The sequence below is a fragment of the Dromaius novaehollandiae genome, chromosome 3 (genome assembly GCF_036370855.1).
Source record: "Dromaius novaehollandiae isolate bDroNov1 chromosome 3, bDroNov1.hap1, whole genome shotgun sequence".
Lineage (NCBI taxonomy): Eukaryota > Metazoa > Chordata > Aves > Casuariiformes > Dromaiidae > Dromaius > Dromaius novaehollandiae.
Window position 1 is genome coordinate 118,711,730 of NC_088100.1, and position 17,994 is coordinate 118,729,723.

At 43.5% G+C, this 17,994-nt stretch overlaps 1 protein-coding gene and 1 long non-coding RNA gene across 3 annotated transcripts in view; one reads left to right on the forward strand and one right to left on the reverse strand.

The window, feature by feature from the left end:
• The window catches only part of STUM (stum, mechanosensory transduction mediator homolog), a 47,759-nt gene extending 34,952 nt beyond the window's left edge, over positions 1–12,807 (reverse strand). The window contains exon 1 of one of the 2 annotated variants that reach the window (XM_064509938.1): positions 12,502–12,807. In XM_064509938.1, the coding sequence (XP_064366008.1) occupies positions 12,502–12,700 (199 nt within the window). In that variant the 5' untranslated portion in view covers positions 12,701–12,807. The remainder of the gene's footprint in view (positions 1–12,501) is intronic. The other variant, XM_064509939.1, reaches the window with a different exon arrangement.
• The window catches only part of LOC112980012 (uncharacterized), a 55,287-nt gene continuing 48,753 nt past the window's right edge, over positions 11,461–17,994 (forward strand). The window contains exon 1 of the long non-coding RNA XR_003258327.2: positions 11,461–11,512. This is a non-coding gene — a long non-coding RNA (uncharacterized LOC112980012). The remainder of the gene's footprint in view (positions 11,513–17,994) is intronic.

Here is a 17,994-nt window from a genome sequence, read left to right on the forward strand (position 1 = left end):
AACACTTTGCTTCCTGGTGAATACAAAGCTTAAGAGCAATGGAGGTAATTCAATAAAAACAGTTTCCTAGGAAGAGACTACTGGAAACAAAGGATGGCTGGGTGACTTAAAGGCACTGAATTGCAAGAACCCAGTCTGGATTCTCTTTCTGGGTCTGCCACCAACTTCCTGGGTTATCTCTGGCAGGTTATTTTCTCTGACTTCTCCATTCAGATTGCAAATAGTCTGGGTACATGACATTACTCTTTCATATTTAAATGTCATAACAGGACTTGAGTGTAGTCTGCACTTCACAGTACTACTGCAAAAAAAAAGTCATAATAATGCAGAAAAACATTGCTCAGCCACCTACTCTGCACTTCATGCATGAGTAAATAGTGGACTTCTCAGGAAAGATGATCGAAGTCACTGGAGTGATGTCTCACATTACTGAGGAATTACTACTTTTACAAAATACACTGAAGAACATTTGCTAGTATGTGGTAAAATACCATAAATATTAAGAACAAAACAACATTTGCCAAGGAGAAACCAGAATATGTTTTGTGATGTAACAGCCTCAGATTTTTAGCTCTGTTGCTGGCTAATATGGGAAATAAAATTCTCAGTGGGTTTTCAACTTATGCGTGCAAATTAGCAAGAGTCCTCTCTGTTTAAGTGCAATGTAAGAGCCCAGTTCTGCAACTCTTCCTCACAGTGAGTAATATTTATTGACGAGGCAACCTCATGGGGCTTGCTTCTACTAGTCCTTACCTTTGAACGTAGTTCTGTCCTTGCACTGTTAACATATCATTACACCATGGACCTTTCTCATAAATGTCAGAGTAAGAAGCAAAAACAGGGAGCAAAGTGGGACAAACAGGTTCTAGGGACTCAACACCACATTGTTCTGCATGTTACAGATTCTCAGTGCTAACGAGTGGGTTTAGTTTGGAATGGGAACACTTCATACCTGTTTTGCACTGGTTCAAAAGATTGTGTGTTGCTCCAAGCAATGTGACACGGACTCCTTAGAGCAATCAGAAGAAGGACATTCTCTCTGCCCAGTTCTGCCTTGGCACATGCACATTAAATGAACAGTGAAAGAATGTTTAGTGGATTGAAAGCACTGAAGGTGAGAGCAGAACTTACCTGCACGTGGGCCAGATTTTTAGCTGAGCCATGTATATCGCATTTTAGCTACTACAAGGAAGAAAAAAACTTTTCTTCCTCGTGTCTCAGTTTCAGTAAAAAAGGATTCACTGTGTACCTGCAGAGCAAGGGCAGTCCTGGGAACCCCATCTAAAGTCCATTCCTGGCTCCACCGTAGATTTCCTCTACGAGGTATCAGCTGCACACAACATAAGGAGACACATCCTACTTTTATCTACTTTGCCTTCAATCTACCAGCCAAAGTGGAAACGCTGAGGCTTAACTCTGATGGAAAATGAGAATTTGTATGTTGGCACCCTTGTGTGTAAGGAGTTCTTTGTATAACTGGCTGGTAACGCAAAATCCCCCCTTTTTCTATCCATACTCATGGCTTTGTTCAAGCTTTGCCCTGCATTCGTGCAGTTACACCTCCGCAGAGGGAGTGTAAAAACACTAGCCTTATACAGCAATATACCTAGTAAGGGGGTAGCTCTCAAGACGCATAAACTAGATTGCAAAGTGCAGCTGACCAACTTAATAAAATGCAAGTTAGATCACCTCAGGGAGTCAGCTTCAGGGGAGTGCCAAGAAAGTCCATTCTACTGTTGGTTTTGTGGGATGTGTGGGAGGAGCAGAGGACTGAATGAAATAAGCATTCAGGTGCAAGTCAACGCACAAAACAACCTTCTGGCTTTTAAGAGAAAACAAGGGAGTATTTTTGTACTCACAGTTGCCAATGATTGTAGACTCTGTGCTCTGTTCTCTCTTTTACATGAGACAAGTATCTCACCAGGACTCCATAGCCACAATGAAATTCCAGTAGGAGGAAAAAATCTCCTGAATCTGATTTTTTTTAATAGCATTTGTTTTTTAAAACCCCTACTAAGGCTTCTCTGACATTAATCAGTTTGTCATTCACAGAACTCAAGAACACCTTCATTCTCTTTATTCTAGAGACATGCAGCAGAAAACATCATCTTTCCAATACAGAGGTGAAGACTTGGCAATGCTTTCACAATTACACAGATCAGGAAATATAATTCAGTGGCACAATCGGGAGAATCCTCCCTAACTGAATTATCTAGCTAAGTTAAAGACAATGTACCTACTCTTTCAAGGGATTACTCGAGAACCAGTCTGGTGCAAATGGGTTTGGAAACAGGTCTGACTTGTGACAATAATTTCACAGAGAAAGACAGAGGAAGGTAGGGTGAACCATGCTGATCTCATAGCCAGAAAGGGACTTTCTTCTGGCTACACCTCACAAATGTCTGAATTTGTGACCAGTCCTTTCTCACAGTCTCAAATCTTTTTTTAACTGCTCTCACTGGGACAGAAACTCCAGAGAGGGTTACAGGGCAGCAGGAGTTCATGGCCCTGGAGCTCAGCCCTTACAGCTGCTTTGCGTATGTGGAGCCAGAGTGGGGTTTAGCTGTACTTTCAGCCAGAATTTAGGCTTTAGATTCTTGGAACCAATTTTCAGCTTTTGTTTGAAATGGGCATGTTTTCAAAAAGGAGTGTTCAGGTAAAGGAATAATGTGAATTTTTATAATAGCTTGCCAAGGGTAAATCGGTGTATGGAAAGTTCAGCTTCCTGACTTCAGAACAGAGTGTGTGCAAGTGGCGGGGAGGGGAAAGACACCTTTCACTTACTGGTAATACGAATACATAAATCTAATAAATCCACCCCAGAGCTTCTTTCATCTAAATGTAAAGAATCTACTTCTGGCCACTGTCAGCAACAGAGGCCTGACTATATGGGGCATTTGGCACAGCAATTTCTGTGGTATCAAGTTGCCATCTCCTTTCCCCAACACTGCATATCAAATGTTGGATATTCACACACACAAAAAATCATGTTTATGGAAATTAAACTGTCATGGCAACAGAAAAGGTCTCACAAGTATTTCAAAAATAGCAAATTAACAAAACCCATTTATGAAATCTATGATCCATTCTTTTATGAATGCACTTAAAATCCAGAAACAACAAGTGGTTTTCTACCTACATAATGAAGAAATCATTTAAACCAGAGAGTTCACCTCACCATACTGGCATATGTAAAAGATAGATGTACATATTTTAAATTTTAAAAAGCAAAACTCAGTTTCAGCTAGACAGTGCTATACTAATATGATCATTAGGCTTATTTTATTTCAAGTAAAATATTTTCGTATAAATATTATGATTCATACTTTATAAGGTGACTCAACTTTTTAACACAGTAAACTTGTAACAATCATTCATTATGACTTAGTTTATTTAGCTCCATTAAAATATCTGTTCTTCAGGGTCTTATGAATCTCAACGTACAGACTCTTTGTAAAAACATTCTTATTTGGTTAGACTGAATCTTTTTCCAACACATTCTCAATTTTGTCGTCTTTAGAAATTGGCCTGTGTCGTAACTGAAACAAAATGATTTTCCACAAACTCGGGCTGATAAAGAGGCATTTCTAAGTTGTGTGTGGATATTCATCAATATTTGTGGTGTGCTGAGAGCTCAGCCTAGATAAATGACAAGGTGGTAAGATGCTGGATAACTATCTGTGACATGTTTAAATTTCTATTCCTAGATGGCAGCCTTCATCCCCTACGTGGTTCCTTGTATTAGCACTATTAGTGAAGTTAGAAATGTGATATTGGTTGAAATCTTTCAGTGAATAAAATTAGGCTTCCCCTCTACAGGTCACATTCACTCTTTCCTCTGAAAGATTGACCATGATCCATTCTGGAGATGTATTTTGGGTATGCTTTTACTGAAACTTTAGTGTATTACCAATTAACTTTCATCAACTATCTCATTTATATTCACTCTCTGGGTACTTCATGACCATATGCTCAAAGACATGAGTGTCTATGGTTTTGTCCAGTCTGGCAGAGTTGTCAATTAGTTGGCAATACATATGCCTTCTTTATTTTAAAGGCTGACTATAATACGGCTATCTCCCAGCACTGAAAAACCATGAATCAGGTTCTCCAAAATTATGGATTTTAAATATTTAACTCTTTTTTCTTCTCTTTTCTTTCCTTTTTTTCTTTTTTTCTTTTTTTTTTTTTTTTTTTTTTTTGAGACTTAGAGTCATATCTTCAAACCCATTCCAAAGCCACGAGAGTTAATTTTTTTTCTTTTCTTGAAAGTAGAGACTCTCATCTAATCAAGAGCCCTAGGGGACAGAGTTCTAAAGAAACACCAAATATTATGAAAGTCATGACTGCATAGTTAGGCCATTCGAGGAGATGTCAAACAGTCTGAGAGAAACTGTTTGGTGTGTAAGTCTTTTCTTAAAGAAAAAATGAGTCTTGAACTATCTTTATAATATTCAAAAACTCAAGTCTCGTCTACTTTGCTTTTCTTTGATTCTATACCCTGTGAAACCTAGTAAGTTTATAACATCAGTAATCAACAACTGAAATATAATTAGGTGGAAAGACATGTGATCTTTTTCTTCAGATCTTACGATACTTTGGTTTTGTGGATTCTATTTAACAAAAATGTTGAAAATTCTGGGTAAAGCAGGAACCGGAGGAGGAAGAGGGGATACCTCTGTTGTAGATTTGACACCGTGACCTCCTTCAGTTAATGAAAAGTCTCACAAACTTCAGCAAAATGAGGGAAATCAACTCTGGTGTTTCTGGAATCTCTAAAGCAAGCTCAGTCAACATACACCTTTTATTCTGATGTAAGGCTGGGCCCATGCTGATATAACAACGTCATGGCTCTGACTCCTATTCAGTGAGGTTTAAGATTTCTGCGTGACACTGGCTTCAGCTCTCTGCCAAGGAATACTGCTCCCACACCAGTCTTGTTAGATGTGCATTACATCTCAGCTGCAGGCAAACCAGCTTTCACTGCAGTGAAAACTAAAATGTTGGGTTGTGAACTGGAGTAGCTGCAACAGAGGTTGGCAGTTCCCTTCTGCTTCCCTTGCTGCTGGAGCAGTAACATCCAACAGAGGTGTGAGGCATGGATAATGGTTTTAATTGCCAGTAAGGTGTGCCAGGAGGTGTCTGTCAGCACCTTTACACTAGCAAAATCCCAAGTACCGAACACAGATACACTGCTATAAATGATCTTAAACTGGTTTACCTTCTTCAGAAATAGTCATACAAGTATCTTTGTAGACCAGCATTTTTACAAGCTGCTCTAACCAAGTCCATATACCTCAACTATAGTGCTGCAACTGTACAAGTATAACTTTAAAGTGGTAGAGCTCTTGAATGTAGACAAGGCCAAAGACAGAAGAAAAGATGTTAAATGTCACATTGGCTTTATATCTCATAGAAGATGATTGCGCTCTCCCTTTCGCCTTTCCAGGCTACCTTTGAATGAAAGTTTTCATAAACCTATTGCAAATTTCATTCCTTTCTATAAAGTCGGGGATTATTTTAGAATGCCTTTATTACCCAATCACTGTTCTTTCCACAAAATTCAATCCCATTGCCTTGCATATGGATGATAATATTCATCTTTCTTAATCGAGCTGCTGCCCCTATGGGTGTGTTCGTGTTTAGAGCAGGACATCTGATTTGATGGGGGAGAGAGTCTGAGGAACCTCGGGCTCTGCTTCCCATTCCTCCCTTAACTATCCTGAGCAGCTCAACAACCTCCCATGGCTCTTCTCACAGGGAAACAGAGATTATGGCTGTTACCTGTTTCACACAATGGCACTTTATCAATGTTTGTAGATCTCTCTGAAAGCCACTGATTCAGAGCACTAGAACAGTTCACCCTTCATCCTGCAATCCAGACTAGCCAAAATTCACCAGTTAAAAGCACTCCCCTCATCCAAGTTACTTCCATCTTCAAATCCGTTCATTGCTTTCCTCTCCCACTGCATGAAGTTCCAGTTCTTTGGCCTTCTAACCAAATCTCTGCCAATCTACTTTCCCAGACTGTCCTTTTCTCCTTCTGGGCTTGATCCTCTATTTCCCTCCACGTCACACCCTTCGTCTGGAACGCCTTTCCACACTTATTAAAATTCAGTTGGTTCGCTTAGCCATTTAATAGCTCTTCCCTGCTGTCTGCTCCCACCCTCACTCAATCTTCAAATGCATCTGTCCAAATTGCATTAAATGACAAACTAGACTGCAAGATGCTCAGCAAACCCTGTCTCCTTATTAAGTAATGAGTACATCCACAGAGCTGCTTAAACATCAGTGGTGAACAAAAACACTTCTTGCTATTTCTTTTGTCTTCCATTTTGATGGGAAAAGAAGGTGTGAGGGAAGAGAAAGAAACTTGTTTGCATTTAAGTCAGTCTGGCACTGACCGCAATTCAAAAGCAGCAGCATTAAGTTAATGCACAAGTTGATAGTGAAATGAACCAAAAAGTGATTACAAACAGAAGTAGAGTTAATTAACTGACTTTTACTAACCACACTGAATGAAAAAGCAAAAACTGACCAAAGAACATAACACTAAATATTCAGATTTTGGCAGAGACTGTAGGCAGGAACGAGGTGTTGCTGTGCTTTTGCTGAGTATGCTCGTAACTGCACTTGTAAAGCACAGGCCATGGGAGGATGATGAGTAAGAAAGCACCTACACAGGCGATTATTAAAACTAAACAGATAAACTGAAGGAGGAGATCAAGCACAAAACAAGAAAAAGGGATGGAAGAAAGGAAGATACTAATATTCAGGTAACTACAGTCTAATAAAATACAACTGCAAGAAGAAAGCATCTTTGCTTCATAAAACAGAACAGGGTCTGCCTTTGGAGACTGGATCAAAAATAGAGTGGCCACACCAGAGTCCTCAGCAGAGATAAAAAGCCTGTTGCTTTTGCTGATCTAATACATAGGCTAGAGTTGTCTGACCCAGCGGTTGCAAACTTGAAATAACTGGCCTTTCTTCTGATCACAAATTATCTGTGCACCAGTTTTGAGTTTTGCAAGCTTGTTTGTCATTCTAGATGGTCCAGACACTTCATACCATAAAAATATTCCAGACTACTCTGGGCTGGCAAGATCTTTGAGTGACTGTTCAATATGATCAGCCAATAAGTTATATAAGACTCTCTCATTTCTCACTTAAACCTCTGTAAAAAGAAGCAGGAGGTTAATGGCTTTCTCCATGCTGACAAGAACAGGACCTGCAGGAGCAGGACCTGTCGTTCCAATTGTTCTCATGCACACCTTTAACCAGGAGACCTAGCTACAGCACAACTGACACCACTGCTAGTGGCAATGGAGCAGTAACCTGGGCGCACATGTTGTATCACAGGTCTGCTGTGTCATGCAGACAAAGAAATTACCAGAAAGGATATCTTTTCAGTGTATGGACTACTTTCAGCGGAAATACAAAATCCAGTATAAATGAAGTCTACTGATGATAGCTTTGCTTTGTTTAATTATGTTCTTACGGACCTACTACAAGTGGCTTGTATCTGCAGACCACCAGCAATCTATACATTGCAGGCTGAAATGCTAGAGAAGTCTAGCAGTAAACTTCACAAACACACATTCACACAAACGCTTGCAAAAACTTTGCTTTCCACAAGAGCTTGTAAACCACCCAGATTCATTCATTTGCATGTCCATAGGAAAAAAATAAATAAAAAGGATCATAAATGCCAAAGCATGCCTCAGCTTTTAATGCACAGATGTCTGAAAGCCTCAATTTCTTTTTTGTGATATTTGTCCTACTCTAGATGAGAAAATGTGCTTTTTCCTTGAAATTTTTTATTTAAATAATGAAGGCGACGGATGTTCACTTGAGATATCCATTTACTATTACAACAGCAAAAATAAAATGGGAATTGTTATTTATGCAGATCCCATTCCTGCAACTTCTGAGTTGTGTGTTCCCTTCTTCTATTCAGCTCTTTGGAGAGCTCATTCTGCTCAAAAGAGCCCTGACTTCTAATCAGAGCCTTTTGCAGATGTTTGGCTTGTATAAATCAAGCATTAAAGCCAATGGTGCCACCCCAATTTACATAGCTGAAGGTCTGGCCCTTGAACTCTAACAAGACTGAAGCAGAATAAACAGATGGTGGAAGAGTTGTGATTTGGAGCTGGCACAGCCAGGAACCTGAGAGCAGTACAGCACTGAAGAAAAACATTCAGTGGGCTGGGACTCATCCCGTCTTTCTCTAGTTGTCTGTGAGATGCCGTCACTCATGATCTTCTCAACTGGGAATTTCAGGGCTCATGGGTGGCTGCTCTCCTATCTTGCACTAACATAATTTTATGCTATGTATTTCAGTTACTCCCTGCATAAAAATAGTATGCATGTATAATTCAGGCTGTGATCCAAAAGTCCACCCCCTTCCTGACACGAGGGATTCATCTTGGAGAATACCTCATACTTGCAGATAATTCTGCTCACTTCTCACATTTCTCTCAAGTTCTCCCCCTTCGTTCCCCCCCTCCCACACACGTGATAGTGAGGGAAGGAAAAACGGGTAGGAAGGAGGGCAAGATTCCCATGTATCGGCTCAGGGAATGATAGGGAGCCAGATCTGCTCCCACACTGACTGGCACATGGCAGCTCCAAGAGAACACCGTCTGCCAGCTAAAGGGCATGGCCAGCCCCTTCTCGCAGTTGCCATCTGCAGCACATGCTGGCTGGAGGCGCACACGGCTCAATCCGGCAGGAATTGACGAGGAGAGGCTGGACCACCGAGCATCTCTGCTAGTGCCTTTGTCCTCTGTTCTCTACAGCGAGTCAGGGTGTGATTTGGCCCTGAGGCTTAAGAGCCAACTCCAGAAGCCCTATGCCAAAATACAGGTGACAGTCACTGTTTGCCTGTGGCAAAGCTGGAATGCTTGCAGCTGCCAGCACTGTGCTTTTGCTACAGCACTTAATGAGGACACCAGCTCCCTCTTTTCCTTTTCGTACTGTCTGCTCCTTTTATGACCCTGAATTAGGGACACCTTCATCACCGCTTAGCTTGCAGAGCTGTGGCACGTGCAGATGCGGCAGATTGCAGTGGACCACGAAAAATTCTGATCCAGAACATCTCCAAGTGGTTGTGTCTATCTCAACGAATGGAAACAACGTGCAATTTTAGGCCTGTTCTGCAAAACAGATTACAAGTAGATGGGCTAAACAAGCTTCTTTAGCTCATATCTGGTCTGAATTTTAAGTTTGGCAAAGCCAAAGTTAACATATCCCCTGGGTAAGAAAAATTTCCCGTGCATCTTTTGTAACATTTATACAAAGATTAATGAAAAACAGTTTACGATGCATCCTAAAACCTGCAGTTCTGGGTTTTTCAGGGACATAAATCTCTGGAAAAACTAACCACCTGAAAAAATAAACTGACTTTAAGCTAAGAGCAAGTGTTACTTCTTTTGTCCAAATGGAGTACTGCAAAACATAAATAGCATAAGGGAAAAATTAACTGGATGTTTAAAATTCTCAGGTTTCAGCCTCACAGATGACACCCATAACATAGGAAAGATAATTTAACTAAAAAAGGCAAGGCTTTCAGATGTTGAGAGACTTGTCCTGTGTTTGATAGCCTGCATCGCAGCACAAATTCTGTTTGGATGTTACTGGGCGCTAACAAACGCATCAATGTCACTGGCTTCCAAGCAGTAGATTGCTTGGTTTATTTAGTGTTCCCCATTTTCTTATCTAACTCTAGTGGCTTCTGACCCCTTATTGCAATTGCACTGTGGAGTCTACACATGAAACAGATGAGGAACAGGATTCAGGTATCAGAAAATAAAGAACTTCCATCATCACCTAAACAAACTCACACTCTCCACCTAACCAGGCAAAATACACAGCAATCCTGTGAAGCATTATTTTAAAGTGTTACAAATCTGTACTACAGAAGCTGACAGGAGTTTAGCCATTTACTTCACCAGGAACAGGCTCAGATGCTATATGTAATACTTCACGCTACCACAAATATTATTTATCTTACAAGCGTTGCTCAGTTCATACAGACGGCTGAAGTGTGACACTGACATGAGATCACAGGATCTCTCTTATTCTGATTATTCCTCCCAGTAGATCTGTGTTCCTTCTGCTTCTCCCTGTGTGTGGGCTACGTGATATACAACAGGATTTGGCTGAGACTGTAAATAGCTATATTCTACTTGGGTATATTATCTCAGGATAAATTTTCTATGAAAATGTACAGGATATTAGCAGCTTGATTAAAAGAATGTTTCATTTATGTACAGGGTAAGCACGATGCTTTATAGTGTTTGTGATGCACCTTCAGAAGAGTATTTTTGGCTAACCAGTAATATTGCCAGGCGGATGGACTTCTTTTAATTTGTAATTTATTTGTTTTGTACTTTTACAACAGAAAATCGTGACGAAAAGTGGTATGGCCAACCAGAAAGCACTGCTGAAATCAGCACATCAAAGGGAAAATGAGTTTAAAGACAATTTCAGGTATTTAAAAAAAAAATTAAAACCATTTTGGGCTGGTCTGGCCATCGGGTGATAACACAACCAGCATGGCTGCAAAATCCAAATCCAAGCCAGCAGGGCCTGGGATCCCTATAAACCCAAGGTAGTCCACCTTCAGAAAGGAAGCAGTACCTATTCTCATTCTTTACTGACCCCTCCTGCGTAAGGGAAGGCACAACACTGACCAGCTCCAGCAGGTCCACAGCAGCCGCCAGGCAGAAGAGCTCTGAGCAGACGACACTGCACTCCAGTTCTGACACGAGGACAGCTGATGGGGATTTGCCCTCTTAGATGAAGGAAGAGCACTGAGGGTTTTCTAGTGTGCTTTTGGAGAGCATCTATGAAATATAAGATTATCCAAACCAGGTAGGAAAAGGGCATGGTAAATCTGTTTTTTTTTTCCTTTTATGTCTACAGTGCAGACATACTGTCTTCAATGCAGCTGAAAACTACATTCATTTGATTTTGAAAAACTCTCTCAGGTGATGATGGGAAATTAAATGCTAAATTATAATAACTTAGAAACACATGAAAGCACTCAGCTGTAGAGTTTCTACTTGATTCATTAATCCATGTTGTTCAGGTGTCTGGCTACAAGAGCTACAAACACAACACACCTGAGGGTGCACCTGGAGGCATATATGCTAATGCCATTCTTTCCAAAGGAAAATTCTGAGGTATTTAAAAAGGCTAAAGTTTTCCTCTGGAAGACATCTGTGGATCACTTTTAAGAACACACACACACACACAGAGGAATAAAATTGGCTTGTACATGTTGCATACAGCATACCACTCAGGCAGTACTTTAATCAGAAGAACTTTAAGAGTTGTAGATACCTTACAGAATTAAGTCATCTAAAATATATGAAGGACAGGGCTCTTTAAGTGCAGGGCAAGCTGGGAAATACTCCCATGCCTCAAAACAGCAGTGTCCCCAGGAGGGGGTTCAGTAGTGGCCATGCTAGCAGACTACTGGCCTGAAACTTACTATGGGAGATTTGAGGTAGGGACTGATTTTTTTTTTTTAAACCTATTTTGTTTGATGCTAAAATACTTGTACTTAGCCTTATGTTCTAGGTGTCTTTGTAATGCTCAAACTCTAGGCTCTAGTTGGCCTTGCACTGCAGTAAGCAAGTATTTCCTAATTAAAAAGGGAGAAATGGAAATACAGAAGGGATTACAGCCACAATTTAGGGATGTGTTACCTGACTCACTCACTTGGGGCGTTATGCAAAGAGAGAGTGAATCCCCCCAGCTTCCCCAAACACCGTTTCCTTAGGAAAGTGATACAGGACCAAAATCTTTCAGAGGTTGCACGAGAAAAAACTTATTTTAGGAATACTGGCTCTGGAAACCCGCTTTCATAGCCGGGGGGTGTGATCACTCAGAGAGTGCCACGATCTAACGCCACAGGTTGCCCAAGCCCTAAGGGCTGCCCCCTCTCCTCTGAGCCGGGGGGTGCAGGCGCTGTCCCGGCCGCAGGCGGCGAGGGCACGACGAGCGCTTTTGGCTAGAAACGGGACCCCCCCACACACACACCCCCAGCAGCACCGGGGGCCGCTGTTTGAAGGGAAGACCAACAACGCGCCCCGCGCCGGCGGCGTTTCCTTCGCTACTTGTACGAAGAAGCGGGAGAGAGCCGCGGCGCAGCCCGCGCCGGCCGCCGCGGGGAGACCCGCCGCCGCCCCGCGAGGCGACCGTTGCGCCAACGGCCGTTCGCGCGGCCGCCGCGAGACGACCGTTGCGCCAACGGGGGCTCGCGCGGCCGCCCGGGCCCCCCCGCGGGGGCGTCGCCTCCCTGCCGCCCCGCGCCCGCCGCAAACTTTCCGCCGGGGCGGGCGGCGGCTCCGCGGGGCGCCGTGGCGGAAAGTTGGCGGTGCGAGCGCAGAGCCCCGCGGCCGCTCAGCGCGCCCCGTTGCCCCCACCGCGGCGGCAGCCCCCGCGCAGCCCCGGCCGGCGCATGCAGGGCGGGCGGGCGGCGGAGCTCCTTACCCAGCCCGGGCACGAAGGTGTTGAGGAAGAGGCAGATGACAGCCACGGGGAACGGCATGTAGGGGATGGCGGCGCGCAGGGGGCCCTTCTTCTCCCGGACCTGCACCACCACCCCGCTGGAAGGGGCAGCGCCCCGGCTAGGCTCCCCCCCGGCGGCCGCCGCCGCCGCGCTCTCCCCGTCTTTGGGAAAAGGATCCATGACCGGCGCGGCGCGGCTGCGCCCGCGGGCGGTGGTGGCGGTGCCCCGGCGGGCTCCGAGCTGGAGCTGCCGCTGCCGCCGCGCGCGCGGGGCGGCTGGCGGGGCGGCGCGCGCTCCCTGCCGCCGCGCGCCCCCGCCTGCACGCGCGCGCGCGCTCACACACCCGCGCGCGCCGGGGGCCTCGTGCCGCCCCCCCGCGCGCCGCCCACGCGCGCGCCCCTAACGGCCGCTCCCCCCCCCCCCCCCCGGCTGTGGCGGTTGAGGCGGCGGGAAGCGGCCGCCGCGGCGGGCTCGCTTTGCCCCGCGGTAACCGCCGCCCTCCTTCCCTGTCCCGGCCGGAACCGCCTCGGTTACAAACACCACCTGGGCGCCGGGTGAAACTAGCGAGTGTGGGGGGGGGGTTGTTGCTGTTATTTTGTTTGTTTAGGGTTTTTTTTTTTGTTTTTTTGGAAACGTGGCGAGACCGGGAGCTATGTAACCTAGTCGCATGGAGGGGAGGGGGAACCACTTCAGCACGGGAGAGCGCGCAGACGGTGGAAACGCTGCCCTCCGCGCTTTAAAAATAGCTGCTCTTGGAAGGTGTGAGAAAGGTGTAAATTAAACCCACACACTTGCTCCGTTACTGTTTGAAAAACATTACTGGCAGGGAGGAGAGGAGGAAAGGGGAGGGGGAGCCGCGAGAATGAGGAGAAGGAGAAAACGGAAGAAAAATAGACCCCTGAAAAGTTAATCGCAGTTTGGAGCGGTGCGGAAATACACCTGAGTTCATAGCCGTGCCGCCAGATGTAATATCCCTCCGTACGGCTGGTAATTACTGCTCAGTACACAGTTTGATGGATGAAATGGTAATAGCACTTGAACGTGTCTGTTCTTAGAAATGGTGATGAGGCTAGTCAGCGTGGATAGGGCTCGGCGAAGAAACCGGGAGAAATATTAAAGGCATTAATCCTAATACTAAGGGTAAGTGTGACATACATACTAGATTTTTGCATCCGTGATAGAGAGTAGCCTGTGTTGTCTTGTGCGTTTCGAAGCTGGGTTTGCATTAAGGAATTCCTGCTCAGACTTTAAATCCCAGCAGCAAATCTCGAAGCACTTTGCATACACCTCTGGGACTGCCCCTAGCACAGGTATGATTCAACAATTTGACCAGTTTTGCTGAAGCTAGTACAATGTAAATAGTTTGGTAAACTAGCTTAATGACACAAGTACAGAATGTAGTTACAGGAGTATATATTTAATTTTTCCAGTACCTGGGTTTTGAACCCTAAAAACGTAGACACCCTGTGTAAAACCTCTTAACTATGGAGTTTGTTTGTTTTCTGAGTGTCTTCCACCAAAATTCTTTTTAACTTCCTTTTGATTAAACACAGAGTCTAGACATGATACTGGAGAATTTTAGCCAGTCTGGCTTGGCTAGTTAAAATTCTTATGGTGACATCACTTATTTCTATCAAAATAGTTCTTGACATGCTATTATGTTCCCTAGATTCAAAGTTATTGGAGGGTGGCACCCTTTCTTAAAAAAGGTCTAGTGGCACTGTTATGAATTTTCCCTTTCTCTGCTGGTTGACAAACTACAGTCAGATTACAAATCTTTATGGCATGAATATTGACTAACTAGAGGCTGTACAAAGCCGAATGCACAGTTGGAACGCTATCAAAGTTTGCAATGATATAATTCTATACCCTCGACGAGATGATAAACTGATATAGGTTCTAGGAATGGTGTGTGGGTGAGCCCACATTACCTACATTAAAAGTCGGCAAAAAGCCATTATGAGAATAGCCCAAATACAAAATCAGAGGCTAAGATTAATTAAAACAATATTTTGTCAGCAGTGCTTAATAACAGGTTGTGCTTTTATGGAACATGTTCTTGGAATATCTCAAAGCATTTGACAAATGTAAGTTAATTCACTTACCTCTTTAAGATAAGTCAGCAATATATGTCTTACTCCACCCATTATTAAAATGCAGCCACTTCTAGACTGACCTGCATTGTTAATTCTGCACTGCCAGTATTTTTGGAAGTTTTCAGGCACTTAATGCAAAAATTAAGACTGTCTCACTGTGTATTAAAGATACCATCTTGTAACAAGTGGTGACATTTCCAAACTTCTCTAAACAAGTAAATTGGTAGCAAAATTACTGAGCTGCAGTTGTCCCATGCTCCTTAAGTAATGTATGATAGCCATGCAAACCGTTTCATATTGAGCACCCACGTGCTACGTGCTTATCATTACTTAAGAGGCAAAGTCCTGTGTGCTGGAGAGCTTAAGTGAGGAAAGACAGTCATCAGTGAAAGACTAGATTGGGATCTAGGTGAAAAAAAATGTGACCTAGTGCTGAATTGTCCTGAGAAAAATGAAGTGAACACTTATAAAAAGTAGTAAGATTTGGGAATGCTAAGACTCCTAAGATTTCTTCAAATTCGATCTTTAAAATACTTGTTTCACTTCTCAGCATGAAAGCAGCACAACAAACTGATTTACTTACACATAGCATTATTAGTCTTCAACCGAAACAGAACAGAAGTGAAATCAAATCTGTATTCAAAGTGTGGTTCAGATTGCAGAATTTGCCTGGCACATCATTGTAGCACCAGTGAAATGACCTGGAGGACTGGAGACAGTCACAAACCTTCTCCAGACTTCTTTGCACAGTAGTGCTGCAGGAGGCAAACACCGTAAAAATAAAGATCAGCATTGTAGCCGTGCCTAAAGACATACATTTAGTAGTCTAGGAAGTTGAGATACCTTAGCCCTGAATGTCTGATGAGAGTGGGCACCATAGTTAGCCAAGAAGGCAAGAAGATTGCAGGTCTTCTGTAGATGGGTAGACTTTCCACTTTCTTCTAGCTCTTAACACCAAAGAAGGCTGGTCTCTAACTCCTTTTAGTCTTAAAAAGAGTACATATAGTTGCCATGTCCTTGTTAAGCAAAGCAGATACCAAGAGCATGAACAGAGAAACGGTCTCTAAAATAGCCTTGTGTTAGTGCTACCAAGATTTGAGTTGGACCTTCTGGTAGATGGAAGCTGGTGGTCTCTGTTCAACATCCTTGTGGTTAGGTATACTGCTTGGGGAGACTGTTGTGGGAAGTATGTGGTGCAGCTTTGATCAGCATTGCAGGAATTTTATGCAAGTCAGAACTTGGAAGACGTGTGGCTCATGGACACCAAATTCCCATTCAGAGCGGGTAGTCTCCTAGTGAGAACAGGAGAAGGCATTTGTTGTTACAGCCACTAGTTGACTTTCAAGGAGCAATGATGTGAGATTTTATAATGGGAGCTTTTCCTTCCTTTGGAGGTTTCCACAGTGGATAAACAAACTGCATTTCAAACATTTTACAGGTGCGGGCCTTTTTATTTAGACCCTCGACTAGCGGAGGGGAAGTGCTGCCAGGCCAAAAGAACTTAAAGATCAGCTGAGTGCATGAGTTTGCCCTACTATCATAGAATAACTTTTTCTTCTTTTCTACCTTGTGCTAGTCTGCTTCTGACACCAACATTTTAGTTGTTCTTATGCAGTCAATGGAGAATTTAAAATCCTGGAAAATGAAAGAATAGACAACAAATCTAATATAACAAATCTCTGTAATCAGGGGTCCTTCTCTCTGAAATACACCCCGCTTCCAAGCTTGGGTTCTTTCCAAAGCTGTCTTCTTACATATCGTACAAGGATGTTGAGACATACAAAAATAGACCCAAATGCAAATCAAATGAGGAGTACTATGAGCAAAGGCGATAAGGAGCTAAGCACAGCTACTGCTCATAAACAGTCCCCTGGGGGCGGGATGAGCGTTGCGTTCTGTACTCTGTTACACCGCAATAAATCCAACATTACTTCACTTCTTGTGACTGAAGGCAGAGTTTGGCTCAAGGAGTCCAGTTTTCTCCTAATAGAAGAGATCAATTAATTTCATTTATTTGGATGAGATTAGATTTTATTGGATCACAGATGTGCCAGTGTCATCAACAAATCCATTCAACTAGCTGAAACTGGGGCTGGGGAGTCCCATTTCTTCATGGAGGCAAACGCACCTTTGTGAGGACGAATGGCTTTATTCAGTACATACCACTTGTGGCTGATGTAGATTCTGTTCTGACTGGACTGTAATGGCACTGAAGTCTCATATAAATTGTTTCCATCTGACAAATGTTGGACAGTCACATGAAGCCGGGGTCATCTCAGTGGAGTCAGTGGGCTCTTCCTGTTGCAAACAACAAACAGACTTAGACATACAGGACTCTAGTTTTGTTACAGACTTCAGGGGAACCTAAGAAAAGAGAAAGGTGGATTCTTTGTGCCAAACCTGATAGGAAACCTGTGTTGATTTCCGTGGGAGCAGTGGTGGCCTCATATTTACTAATTCATCTTCTGTCACGTGATTTGTAACTGTCAGAATGATGGGAAACACTGTTCTCTCTATAAGTTTCAATTAACCTAAGACTTTTGATGGTAGCAATTGCAGCAGTGTTCTGCTCTGTCCTGAGAGTAGGTGATACTGCGAGGGCCACTAAGAGGTGTTTTGGGCTCTACCACAAGCTGTTTGCCTGGCTCCTTGCCTTCGCTTCCAGGCTTCAGTTAAACAAGTGATGGCAGCAACAATAAGCAGTCCAAGGAGGCTGCGGGAAGGAAAGGGCCATTCTGAAATTCTCCAGGCATCTCCCTGGGCATCTCCTCCCTAGCTCTTGGCAGCTCCAGATGTGATTGCATATGTAGTTCACATTTCTCCATCTTTTCTTGCCCAGTTAAATTCTCAGGTCCACCATCTTCTATCATCCTTTCATCTTTACAGCTTGTATGTGACCAATCACAGTCATTTCTAGGAAGTGCTAGGATCTCATCATTGCCAGTTCTCTCAATTTAATGCATGTAGCTGTTTTTCCTTCTTCCCAGCTCATAGTATCCATGCAGTCTTTCTTTCTCCAAAGAGACTGACTGTTACACATCAACCCCACATGTCTGTGCCAGGCTCTTTAGCCTCTCCTAGTCTCACCCCATGTCCAGTATACAGCCCAGAGAAAGAAAATTCACAGTAAACCTTCCAATGTAGAAAGTGGGAGCAGGCACTCGGAGAAATCTGTCCCTATCATGACAATGACAAAACAGGTGGGAAAAGAGGACAGGCACTGGAGAAACACTGTATAGACCCTAGGGTAGCCCAAGTCTACCACCCATAAGCAGTTCTCTGGGCACAAACCTTTTTTAGCTGTTATGAGTCATCCAACTTATCTGGAAAGAAGAACAGATGCCCCAGTTGCAATGGCTTCTGCTCCCTGTGAAAGGA